This window comes from Aythya ferina (assembly GCF_964211825.1).
Source record: "Aythya ferina genome assembly, chromosome: 17".
Classification (NCBI taxonomy): Eukaryota; Metazoa; Chordata; class Aves; order Anseriformes; family Anatidae; genus Aythya; species Aythya ferina.
The window spans coordinates 10,350,029-10,362,115 of NC_140316.1; the positions used below are offsets into that span (position 1 = coordinate 10,350,029).

Here is a 12,087-nt window from a genome sequence, read left to right on the forward strand (position 1 = left end):
GGCACATTGAGGTGGTTTCTCAGGTTTGATTTGTTTCTGACATCAGGACCTGGGGGGTCAAATTGTCCCCATCTCAGAGCCAGGGCTGCATCAGCAGGAAGAAAATGATGTAAAAATATCTCCATCTACCTTCTTACAACTACTTTTGGTTCCCACATGCTGCTATAGCACATAAACCTCTCACTGCCACCAGCATCCCAAAAGGGCTTTTCCATAGGGCCCGGCACTCACATGGGGTTGGAGGTCACAGGGTGCAGGACCACCTGCGGGGCTCGGGTTGGCGTCTCGGGTACCACATCTGGGGAGGAGAGAGCACAGTGAGAGACAGTGGGGAGCCCCCGGGGAGCCCAGCCCTTCCTCCTGCCCCCAAAACCCTTGGATCAGAGCCGGGTGCAATTCTGGGGATAATTTGGGGCTGCCCAGCCCTGTAGTATCTTCATGGCACATGCGGTCCTAGAGCAATGTATGGGTTTAGGGGAACATATATGGGTTTGAGGGACCCAGCTCCACCTCCCTGCACGAATCCAGCCACTCATCCAACCCTAGAGGGACCCTGCCCCTCTCCAAGGGGTGCAGCTCAGCACCCGGCCTCGCAGGAGAGCCTTACCTGGGAAAATGAACTGCTGCTTGTACTTGTAGTAATGGGAGGCTGCAAAAGAGAGAGGGGGGTAAGTGCCAGCCAGGTAGGGTCCCCCCATGAAACTCCAGCCCCGAGCCTGGTCCCTGCCCCACATCCCAGGGAGGACCCGATCCATCACACACACGCTCCCTCCTTGGCTCCCTAAGCCCATTTGATGTGTGCAGAGGTATTTTCCCTCCCGTGCTTCCAGCATAGCCTCCGTACACACTTTTATTGTAAGCTCTATGTTGCTCGAGGGACAAGAGCCACCGCAGTTGGGTTGGCTGCACATCAGGCCTTAAAACTTCACTCCTCTTTTTGCTGGCATCAGCAACCCCTTCACACCCGTAATTAAAAATCGGGGAGTGCTGATGCTGCCTGTGGGGTTTGGATGCCCAGTCTGCAAGCAAAAGCCCGCGGGGTTTGAGCAGTGCGATCAGCCCGGCAGCACCAAGTGATGAATTTCCAGCTGCTTGCACCCGTTTTTGCCTGCTCCAGCCCATCAGCTCTGTAGCAGGACCCGAGCACACCTGAGCCGAGATCAAAGGAGACCCAAAGGTAATTCGGGGCGAAAAAAGGTCACCGTGCTGCAATCCCCGAGCTCAAATCCTAATCCCTGAGGTGACCATCTTGGTGAGGCCGCTCTGAACTTCCCACAAGGGAAGATGAAAGCGCTGTGAGCCCCGCTTTGTGCCCGACCAGATCCTCTTCTCCCCGGGGCATAGGGCAGGGGGTGAGCCCCTCTGAGCTCTGTGGGGCTGATCCTGCCCCGCTCCATCCCCGCCAGCTCGATGCGAGCCCCAGCTCCGGGTCAGGAGGTGCTGCTGCCAGCTGTGGGCTTCCTTCTGCAGTTTGCACTTCAAAGGACATGAAATAACAGCCTGGGGGGGGAGGTCTCTGTTCCAGAAATAAAGCGTGATGGGGGCACCAAATGTTCTGGGGGACCTCAAGACCCCCGCAGGGCCCAGGGCTCAGTCAGGGCTCGTTTGGGGCCACACTCCCCGGACATCGGGATGCTTCAGCCCTATAGGGTGGGAGCAGAGGTGGCTCTGCAGGTGACACACATCCTCCCCATCTTCCTCTGCTGTCTTCTTTGTCCCCCCCAGCACCCTGCCCAGCCCCTGGCGTGCTCCATCCAGAGGGACCCAACCTCCTGGCCACACACCCAAGAAGGGACATGGACCAAAAGGGGTCACCAGTGCCAGGCTGGCCACAAGTGTCTCAGCATCTCAGAGCTGGGTCACAGCTGGGAGTCCCCCTTGTCACCCCTTTTTGGGTACTGCTAGAGTGCATGGGAGGGGAAGGTCATGGCCCAGGACGGCTGAGCCCCTGCGTTTTGTGGGATTTAATGCATCTCCTGCATCCTGCAGCCAAAAGGGACCAGCACCCTGTGACCATATGTCCTTTTCCACCTTCCCTCTTGGTGGGATGAGCCATGTCAGATCCCCCCAGCACCAACAATTCCCCACGTGCACTCCAACCTCACCCTACAAACAGGAGATGCATTGCCCCAAAACATGGGGATGTCCCCCCCAGGGACCCCAGCAAAGGGACAAGACCTTGTTTCCCCACTGAGGCCACACACCAGGCACACGTTAAGGGATACCTGGAAAGGTTTTAGCAGCCTCAATCTCAGAGCTGCTCAGGACCAGCCTGGATAAAGCCCTGCGCTCTGCCCCTGTTTTGAGCAGCACCTTGGGCAAGAGACTCCCGAGGTCCCTCCTGAATTATCCAAAACTCATTTCTGCTTCCTTTTCCCCTTTCCCAGCCTGGAGCAGCCCCTCACCCCGAGGACACCTTCAGCAGACCCCCCCCGACACGTGCCTGGGGGCTTGACGTGGAGGTGCGGAGCGCGGCACGTACCCGGCAGGTTGAACTGCTTCTGCTGGCGCGGGCACTGCGGCGAGGGGTGCAGTGGGGACGGCGGCGTGGCGCTGGGTGGCAGCGGCGGGGCCGGCGAGGATGGCGTGGAGGAGGTGGTGGAGGACGGGTTGCTGCTGGAGTCCGGCTGGTAGGGCACTGGGATGTGGTCCTGCTCGACACAGAGGGGGGAAAAGGAGAGGGGAGATGGTGAGAGCGGTGCCGGGTGGTGCCACGGTGCCGTGCTGCAGCGCGGAGGATGCCAGGTGACAAGTGGCAGTGACACGAGTCACCCTATTCCCATGTTTTCAGGAGTCCTGGGGAACAACCAGAGCCCCAGCATGGCCAGGGGGGTGATTTCAGGCAGGATTAGAAGGACCAGACAAGGTTCCTGCGGTCCAGGCAGCACCCGAGCATCCCGGGACATCTCCCAGTGCTAGCTGACCTTGCCCTCCAATAATTGCTCCTAATCAAGGTAAGGACAAACGTGATGGGACACACTGGGATTGGTTATTTAGGGCCACCTGGGACAAAACATGGCTGAGGACCTGAAGGATTTGAGGGTCTGGAAAGGAAAACTGGGGACGGAGTTCCCCACGTTGCCCACACCCATGCTGCCCAGCTGGGAGACACGTTGCAGGGTCTGATTTCCCCACTGGATATGGGAGCTCCCCCTTGGCAAACCCCCAGAAATCTGCACCAGCCTCCCAATTTAGTCCCATTTAATGAGGTTTTAAATGAGCTGGGCTTTCCAGGAAACCCACGTGCACTTTGTACAGTCCACCCTGACACAGATGACAGCCTTGGCTGGGTAAAATATTTTTTAAACCAACACAGAGCGCCACGAACAATGAGATTTCTATGCTGTCCACAGGATATCTCTGAAGAAAAGCTTTTAGAAACACCAACAAAAGAAGGGGCCCTGATGGATAAAGCACGTTTATAGAGGACACTGTAATGGGAACAGGAGCACTCGGGTCACAGCCTGGGAGAAGCACGAGGACAATTTCCTAGCGGCTGCTGATCCAGCGGTCTCTATCAGTCCTCCTTAGAAAAGCCCCATTGCATCCTCAGAGCCGGGTACAGCTCAGTGATCTGCACTTGCACATATTAGGACATACAGATATATGTATCAGCACGGGCACGAGTTTCATTTGTAGCTTTCAAAGCATGAGGTAGGTCTACAAATATAGGGCGTGCGTTGTTACGCCCTGCTTAGGGGAAAGCTACGACAGGAGCGCGGTGGCAGGAGGAGACCGGTGCTGCTGCCCTTCCTGTCCCAGCCCGTACCAGCGGGCTGAATCACTTCCCCAGTGCCCTCTAATAAAATAAAGGAGCTTGGCGGCGACATGAAAAAAAATCACTGGAAGGACCCACGCTAGAAAGAAAAATGCATCTGGGTTTCTTTTCGCTTCCCGCGGCAGCTCCGCAGCCTCCCCAGGTGCCACCGAAGCCATTTGCACCACGCCATAACCGCAACAACAACAAGGCAGATAATTACTCTGAGGATCTCCTAAGAGCCTGGGGTGTAAAAACTCTAAATTTTCTCCAAAATAAACCCATGCTGTTTTATTGCAATTAATGTAGCGCAGAGAAAGCAGCCAGGTGCACTGCCCGCTCTGCCTCAACCGGCGGGGCCAGGGACACGAGCAGACTCCTCAGGGCTTGTCTGACTTGGAACAGTTTTCCTGAAGTTTCAGGCAGCAGCTCCAATCCCACATGATTTTTGAGCTATTTGAAAAAAATAAGCTTGGAGGACGCAGAATGCAAAGAGAAACCCCCCCGGTGGGTGTGCCTGGAAACCCAAGGAGCCACAAGAGCAGGAGATGCTCCATCCAGGGGAAAACCAACCTGTCCCCTCCTGCCCCAAGCATAGGGCACGTGGGAACAGGAATTTAATTAATTCTTGCCTTTAAAAATGACTTTCAAAGCTCCTACATAGCAGAGGGGTCTGATGCTCCAGGGGAGGACACAGACTGGAGCAAGTTGTGGCAGCAAGGGGATGGCTCTGGGATGGATCCAGACAAGGGGTGGCTGAAGACCCAGCAAAAGCCACCAAGATTTTGGAGATTCCCCTTTTGGGGTGTGCAGGAGGGATGTGGGGCATCGAGGCAGGAGCAGAACCTTGGTGGCTGCTGGGCAGGGGCCTGGGGACCACACCGCGCTGCTCACCTTGTTGAGCTTGTTGGTTTTGGGGAGTGTCTGGCTGACGTGCAGGTCCGAATACCTGGGGGGCTTCCGCAGGGGGTTGTTGATATCGCAGGGCACCGACTCTGTCCGGACTAACCTCGCTGCGGGGAGAGGGGACAGGGGGGACGGGGGTGGAGGGGGGGAAAGAGAGAAAGGGGGAGGCTGTAAAGGCGCACGTTGGAGAGCATCAGCAGCCACCAGGAGCCCCGGGATTCGGCCAGCATGAGCATTTTCCCACCCAGTGCCACCATCCTCTTCCTCGCAGCAGGCCAAGGAGCCGGCTCAGAGCCTCCCACTCGCAGCAGGGACCTTTTAGGAGCGTTTAGAGGGGGTTAAATCATTAATGCTGAACATCGGCTGCAGGGGCTGCCCCCAAGCCACATCACTCCTTGCTTCTGCCCTAAAACGTGCAGCAGGCAGCTCCGGCTCCAGCAATTTCTCAGCCCGCAGCTGTGACCCCAATTTCTGGGAGTCGCCCACCGCCGAGCCCTGGTGCCACCGGCGCAATGCGTTTCCCTGGGATGGAACTGCTGAGCAGGCTTTTGGTGATCGGGTGGTGTTTAGTGCTCACGGGCAGCCTTATTAGCTCAAAATTAAACTCAGAGCTGGAATTGGCTTTGAAAGCATTTCCCCTAAGTGATCTCAGCCCTTCGTCCTCCGCCGTCGGAGCACTCGGCCAAAAACTGGAAGAAAAGAGGTGGGAAGCGGCGCCCGTCTTCCAGCCGCAAAATCTCCCTTTCCAGGCTTGCAAAAGTGCCCAAATTTCCAAATTTCTCTGGATTTCCAATGGATTCTCAGGGCAGGCAGCTCCGGAAACACCAGGAGAGCATCCGGAGGGGCACGGCCGGGACCCGCATGCACCGAGAGCCGCGGTGGGTCCGGGTGCCACGCGTGCGCCCTGAGTTAGCGAAAGGCTAAAACCTTTTTGGCACTTACCCCGTGCGGTGGGGAATCTGAAAAGAAAAGGTGGCAGGGGGAGGGTGGGTGGAAGCGGTTTGCAATGCAAATCTGCCTCGCCCCGCACGGCTCGTCTCCCTACAAGCGGAAAAGACGGTCGGTAAAATTTTCACAGAGCGCCCAAAGCGGTTTCGGGAGCCTCGGGGGGGCGAGGGCTCGGGCTCCCGAAAGTCGCCCGGGGGCTTCTGAAAGTTTTACCTGGAGGCAGCATCCCGGGAGGCAGAAGCGGAAGAAAGGCCCTTACCTCCGCGGTGGATGATCAGCAGGTGGCACGGAGGGGCCTCTTTGGTGCATTTGTTGTGGCACTTGAGCCTAAAGGGGGGGGACACGGAGAAACCCGTAAGGAATGGGGATGGATGTGGCCCCGGCACATCGCCCTGCACCCGGGGCTCGTGGCCACATGATGGTCCCCTGGGGAAAGCCTCCTTCCCCACTCCTGCAGCCCCAAATTGTCATTTCTGACTTTTAACCAAAATAACAGCAGCGTTTGTGGGACTTTTGGTGAATATTCTGCAATATTCAGGGGGGATGGAGCCCACGGAGGGCTGCACCCCACGGACAGGCACGTAGGCATCAACAGGCTCCTGCCCCAAAATGTTACTAATTAGGGATGGGAAAGAGTCCAGAGCTTGTGGATGGGGAGAGCCAGGGGAAAAGGGAAAAAAAATAAAACACAGGAAAGAACTCAAAAACCAAGGGCAAAGGAGGAAAAAACGGCAGCAGCTACAAGTCAATGAGCTGGGTAATGAAAATTCAGGAGTCTTGCATGTTGGCTTTTATTACAAAGCCATTCCTAGAGGGAAAGGTAGAGATTAATTCAGTCGTTGAGGCTTGGGGGCTTTTTTGCTCTGTTTGTTTGGTTTACCTGCTTATTCCCTCCCCCTCTTTTGGGTAAGGGAACATAGCACGGGGCCAAGCAGCTCCGGCAAAGTCAGCAAACACAAACATTTTGTGTTCACCCCAACTTTTTAAAATGCTTGGGATTCATTTGCTCTTCTCTGAGCAAACGCAGGAAGCAGGAGTAGGACAGATCCTGGCCCTTTTTCAGCCCTTGCACACACGGGGAAAAGGGGGAAGAGCTCCCAAGGGAAGGGGTGATGCGTGCAGGAGGTGGCCTTCAACGCTCAAGCGAAAAATAAGCTGAAGAATCACCACTTAAAAAAAAAAAAAAAAAGGTTTTTTAGTATTATCGCTTCCAGAAAACCTCCACCACCACCCAGAACTGCACAATAGCTCTGCATTCCTCGCCCGGGTTTAAATCCCACTTTGCTAACTCATCAGCATTTAATCAACGGCCCCAGCGATCGTTATCGCTTGATAGCCCCGGCTAACTCAGTTACCAGCAGACAATCAGCAAATTCCCAGCACTGATCCCTAGCAGAGGCAATTGCGCCTCCAGAAGCAGTTTCACTAAGTGCTGATGCCTGCACGATACCGCGCAGGAGACGGGCGACCCTGGATTTTAAGTGGCATTAGCATCCTCCTCGCTGTCTTTTCCCAGCCTTGCCCAAAAAATGGAAATGGACCCTCCGCCGCCGTCCCTCTCCTTTGCAAAGCATCTTAATTGTGCTCGTGGGTGGGCTGGCTGCTTGCCGCCACGTGCCTGCCAGGAAATAGAAGCCCCTGCGACTTTTGCTGGGGAAGAAAAGGAAGGATTTGGGCCAAAGCTGGGCGCGAAGCCCCCGTGCTGCCTGCAGGTGCACAGCTCCGCACGGTGCCCTGCCAGGCAGCATCCTCCCCAGGGACCCTGCTCTGCTCCCTGCATGCAGACCTGACCGTGCCTCAGCCCCATTTCGGGGCTTTTTTCACCCAATCTCATGTCTCGTTAAGGCTTCCTACAAGGTTGTGGGGTGCTGGCTGCTTGCACCTTCCCTGAGCCCCTGCCTGGCTGTGCCACCGAAGCCCTCGCGATCCCCTGGGAGCCGCACGCGGAGCTCCGTACTTGCAGTTTTTGCACTTCAAGCCAAACAACATTCCTTTCCCGCAGACGGTGCAGGTCTGAGACATCCAGTACTTGGTGGAAAACCTGCGGGGAGAAAGGCAGAGGGTGGCTGGGGCCAGGCGCAGCCTCACTGCCCCGTCCCAGCACCCTCCTCCAGCACCAGCACCTCCGGGTGTCTGCTGAGCCGTGATTTATCCCTCCTGTGCTGCGCTCAGCACTGCTACAGATGGGGAGGCATCGCCCTAAGGATGCCAAAACACCCCTCTAAATCTCCCTCTGGTTTGTGCAGCCTGCTCCCAAGGAGGTCTGAGCAAGCCACCGAGGAGGACTCCTTGCAGCTCTCCAGTTTTACCCACCCAACATTGAGTCCAGGGCTCCAAAAATTCCCCCTTGCCCCAGGGCTCGGCTTCCCAGCCCGCACTGAAGAGCAGCCCCGAGGCAATTTCCTGTGTTTCGCCTTCCTGCCGCAGGTACAGAAGGGCAATAAACCAGAGATAGGAAATTTGCTGAAGGTTGGCGGGGTCGCGGGTAATACACGGCTTTTATTGATAGCGGCTGGAGCCTTATCTAACCCAAATCGGAGCTGAAATGGAATTTAAATGGGCTGCTAGGACAGTGCAGCCAAGCGTGGGAAACTGGGAATCCAACACAGAGCCCCCGTCCTGGACAAGAGGAGGAAAAGGAGATGCTCATCGCACCCCATGCGCTTTGCTGAGGCTGCTGCGTGTCCCCAGGGGGCACGAGGAGAGGCCAAGGATGGCTCCAGCGTCCCCATTGCTCGTTCCCATCCCACGCCAGGGTCAGCGTACCTGTGCTTTATGGAGTTTCCCAGGTCTCGTCGGGGGATCTGTGGGGACCAGCGAGGCACTGACAGCGTATCTGCAGGGGACGAGACAAGGAAACCATCGGGGTTAACACAGGCGAAAGCCAGAGGTGACATTTTCATGGGGGAAGGAGCAGAGGACGCACCCAAAAATGAGGTTTTGCCAAACTTTTCCCTTGGAGACACGCCGGTAGTTTGTCTTTTTCCAAAGGAAGACGCATCGAGCTTTGGGTCTGGGGGGCATCGGGGTGCCTCCAGCCGCCCCCAGCACCCATTTTGGGGCAGGAGGGGGGTGGGAGCCGCTGCACCCCCCTGTGCACACGTGGGTGTGTGAAAGCTGCTGGAGCCACTTAGCGGTTTCCAAACAAGAAAAGGGAAAACGAAGCATAAACGGCAGCGGCACCGTTTATTAATAAGACATCACGTCTTGGGGTTGCATTTCTGGCTGAACAAAAAGCTGAGCGTCAGCCGCTTGCAAGCCAATTTAACTCTTATTCAAGCTGCTGATTAAAAGGAGAAAGCAGCCTCCGTACACTTCTGCTGGGGGAAAAGGAAGGAGAAAGGGCAACGGGACCTTGGCTGGGTGAGGGAAACGAGATCTGGGGATTCGGAGGCTGGGCGATCAACGAGGGGCTCACCGGGGGGCCTGAATGAAGCGAGCCGGCCCCAGCTGCAGCGCCGGCCGTTTGCTCGGCGTGCCGGCAAATCCCTGGCTAAACACACTTCCAATATCCCCCCTCCGAGCAGGGAGAGCCGCTGTTTGCTTTAATATCCCATTTTAATAATTGCGCTCCGGCTGAAGGTTACATTTCCATGCCTGCGCCCATCGCCGCTGCGGCTGGAGCCCGAGCATCCCCCAAACCAGCCCAGCACCAGCAGCATCCCCAGCACGGCTTCTCCAGCCTCGACAGGCCCTAAAGCACAGTCAGCAATTAAGATGTTTGAGGACTACAAAGCCAATTAAGGTAATTGCTGCCCGTTTTATACCGGTGGCACTTGTGCTTCTCCTGCATCAGCACTCCCAACCCCAGCGCCTGCAGCAGCATCCCTCCTGCTGCCCCTACACCCACAACCTGCAGGGGACGGATAGATTTTGGGGCCCTCCCTCAAAGCCCAGGGTCGATGCGGGAAGCAGCCGGCCCGCTCTGCGCCCAGCCCTGCAGCACCAAGCCCTATTCTCCCCTAAATGCCATTTTCTCATCCGTAAATCACATTAAACAAATAAAATCCACCACCACCCCCCTCCACCAACTGGTCCTCGATGAACCAAACAGGCAAGAACAGCTCCTCTCCCCGAATTAAATTACAACCTCCGCTTCAGCATCCACAATTTATTTCCACTAACTTTCAGCTGGCCTCAATTAAATCCTGCCATCCCGGGGAGGGGGAGAGGGGCGAGGCAGAAAGCTGGCCGAGGCTTTTAATTACTTTCTAAATGCGCTCGCTGCAAAATTTATTAAAGTGTATCGGGAATTTTAACCTCTGAACAAAAATGAGACCGACGTGATTCACAGTTAATTATTTCCATTACGGGGGATGAGACACGCAAAGCAGAGGCCTCCAACAATAGGGCTGCTGTTTGCAGGGTTGGGACACGCTGAGCAGCATGCGGGAGGGCAGGGGGAGCACCCTGTTGCCACCCCAAGGATTTGGGGGGCTTTTCAAGTTAATTGGCAATTCCCCCTTTTAACCTGTGAGTTGAGTTATGCATCTAGGGGAAAGCTTTTTCTTTTTTTCCCATGGGTGATATTAATAGAGGCTTAACCCCAAAGGGAAGGTCCTGGGGATGCTTCCATGCAGGCAGCGGCATCCTCCCAGCACGGCACAAATAACCCCATCAAAACCCCAAAATCACCAGGATGAGGGGTAATTGCAAGACAAAGCCTCGTGGCCATGGGATGGGAGCAGCACATGACACTGCCACAAAGGGGATGAGCCGCTTTTGGGGTAGATCCCTGCCGGTTTGGCACTGCTCACACCCCTGTTGCAGTGGGCATCTCCAAGCATCCACACTGCGCCCCAGCTGCACCGGGGAAATTTTGTTTGCCTGGTGAGAAGAGAGGGCAGGGAAAACCCAGTTGCAGGGAGTCAAAGAGCCCGGCAGGGACCTCGCCGTGACCCCCTGCCCCTGCATTTTGGCAGCACGGAGCCTTGTCACCAAACCCAAACCACCCTGTGACCATTGGTGTCACCTCCCCTGCCCCGCCATCATTCATTGCTGCACCACCCGCAGCCTCACTCATGGCCTGAAAATCAGAGCTCTTTAACCATAATTCCCCTTGCACCAGTGTGTGAGGACAGTTTTATGGTGTTTTTTTTATCCCCCTCTCCTCCCAGGTGCACAGGGCCAATTTCAGAGGAGGACACATCAGGGACCCCCCGCAGCCCCCATCACCTGCTGGACTCGTTGCCCCCAGGACGCAAACCCCTCCTCATGGAACATCACCACCCCCCCAGCTGGGGGGTACCAGCGCTGTCCAACCCCAAAACCACCCCAAAACCTCTGCGCTTTCACCACCACCACCGCATCGCGCTCGCAAGCGGCTCCTCGCTCGGCACGGGGCGCTTTATCCCCGATCAACAGCCCACGTTTGACGGGGATCAAATGTGCCGAGAGACGTCAGGGGTGGGGGGGGGACAGTGACAGCCGCGTCCGGTGCAGCAGTGACAGCGGGGACAGGAGCGAGGAGCCCCTGTCACCTCGCGGCGGTGACAGGCGGCGGTGACAGGTCCCTGAGTGGCACCCGTGCGTGGCGCAGGTGACGGGGCCGGGATGCGGGTGACGGGGCCGTGACGCCCTCCTGGCCCCCGCCTGCTGTGGGAGGAGGGTGCCTGAGGGTTGTTTTGCATGGAAAAGGGTGGCCACATCCCCCCCAGGTCCTTTATTTGGGGTTTCCCCCCTCCCTGGGGGCAGGTGCCCTTCCCAAACGCGCCAGGAGCACGGTGCAGGGATGGGGTGCGCTGAGCTCAGCCACGGGTGGGAGTGTTTTGGCTCGCTGTCAGCCTTACCCATCTCCTGCCACCCCTCTGGGTGCCTGGAGAATTTGGGTGGATTTGCTGTCCATCACAGCAGCAGCAGGATAAACAAAGCCTCCCTCCTGGTATAGCAAACAACATGGGGCTGTTTTCATAACACGAACGGGAGGGATAAGATGGATGGAAGGGGACAAGGAAGGTGGCTTTGTTAGGGCTGAGACAGAGGTGGGAGGGATAAGGGAGTTCCTTCTTCCCCAGGGCACCGTGTGCCAAAAACGAGATGTTTCTCCCCACTTTGATGGGGGATGCTGGCAGAGGTCGCTGCCCGTGCAGAGCTGAGCCAAGCTCCCCAGCAAACTGCTCCATGGCAAAGGGTCTGAGCACACCTGTGCAAATCCCCTCTGCAAGGCACCCCTGCACCTTGTGCCAGTTGGTTTTGAGGCCAAAAGAGGATGCGAGACCTCCCCAAACAGCAAAGGAAGGTGCAGCGATGCTCAGAGCAGCATCCCCGGGAGCTTTCCCCACACACCATGAGCTCTGTGCAGAATTCAGGCTCAAAAGGGGTTTAGCCCCCCTCCTCCACTAGCGCACACAGGGTGCAAATGTGTCACCCTGGCCACACCTGGGAGCAGGCAGCAGGAACCCACGTCCCCAGGGGAGCACGCTGCGCCGTGCCACGGCGCGGGGACGTCCCCGCTGCAGCTGGAAGGATGCTCCACG

General features: G+C 56.9%; 1 protein-coding gene across 5 annotated transcripts in view; it reads right to left on the reverse strand.

The window, feature by feature from the left end:
• KSR2 (kinase suppressor of ras 2) overlaps positions 1–12,087 on the reverse strand; it is a gene marked incomplete at its 3' end in the record, with an annotated part of 58,536 nt that overhangs the window by 23,097 nt on the left and 23,352 nt on the right. For 2 of the 5 annotated variants that reach the window (XM_084539104.1, XM_084539105.1), the window contains exons 6-13: positions 8,378–8,447; positions 7,569–7,652; positions 5,871–5,938; positions 5,606–5,704; positions 4,652–4,770; positions 2,483–2,651; positions 608–649; positions 232–298 (exon numbers count right to left, since the gene is read on the reverse strand). In XM_084539104.1, the coding sequence (XP_084395230.1) occupies positions 232–298; positions 608–649; positions 2,483–2,651; positions 4,652–4,770; positions 5,606–5,704; positions 5,871–5,938; positions 7,569–7,652; positions 8,378–8,447 (718 nt within the window). Of the gene's footprint in view, positions 1–231; positions 299–607; positions 650–2,443; positions 2,652–4,651; positions 4,771–5,605; positions 5,705–5,870; positions 5,939–7,568; positions 7,653–8,377; positions 8,448–12,087 lie in introns of all 5 variants that reach the window. The other 3 variants (XM_084539103.1, XM_084539106.1, XM_084539107.1) reach the window with 3 other exon arrangements.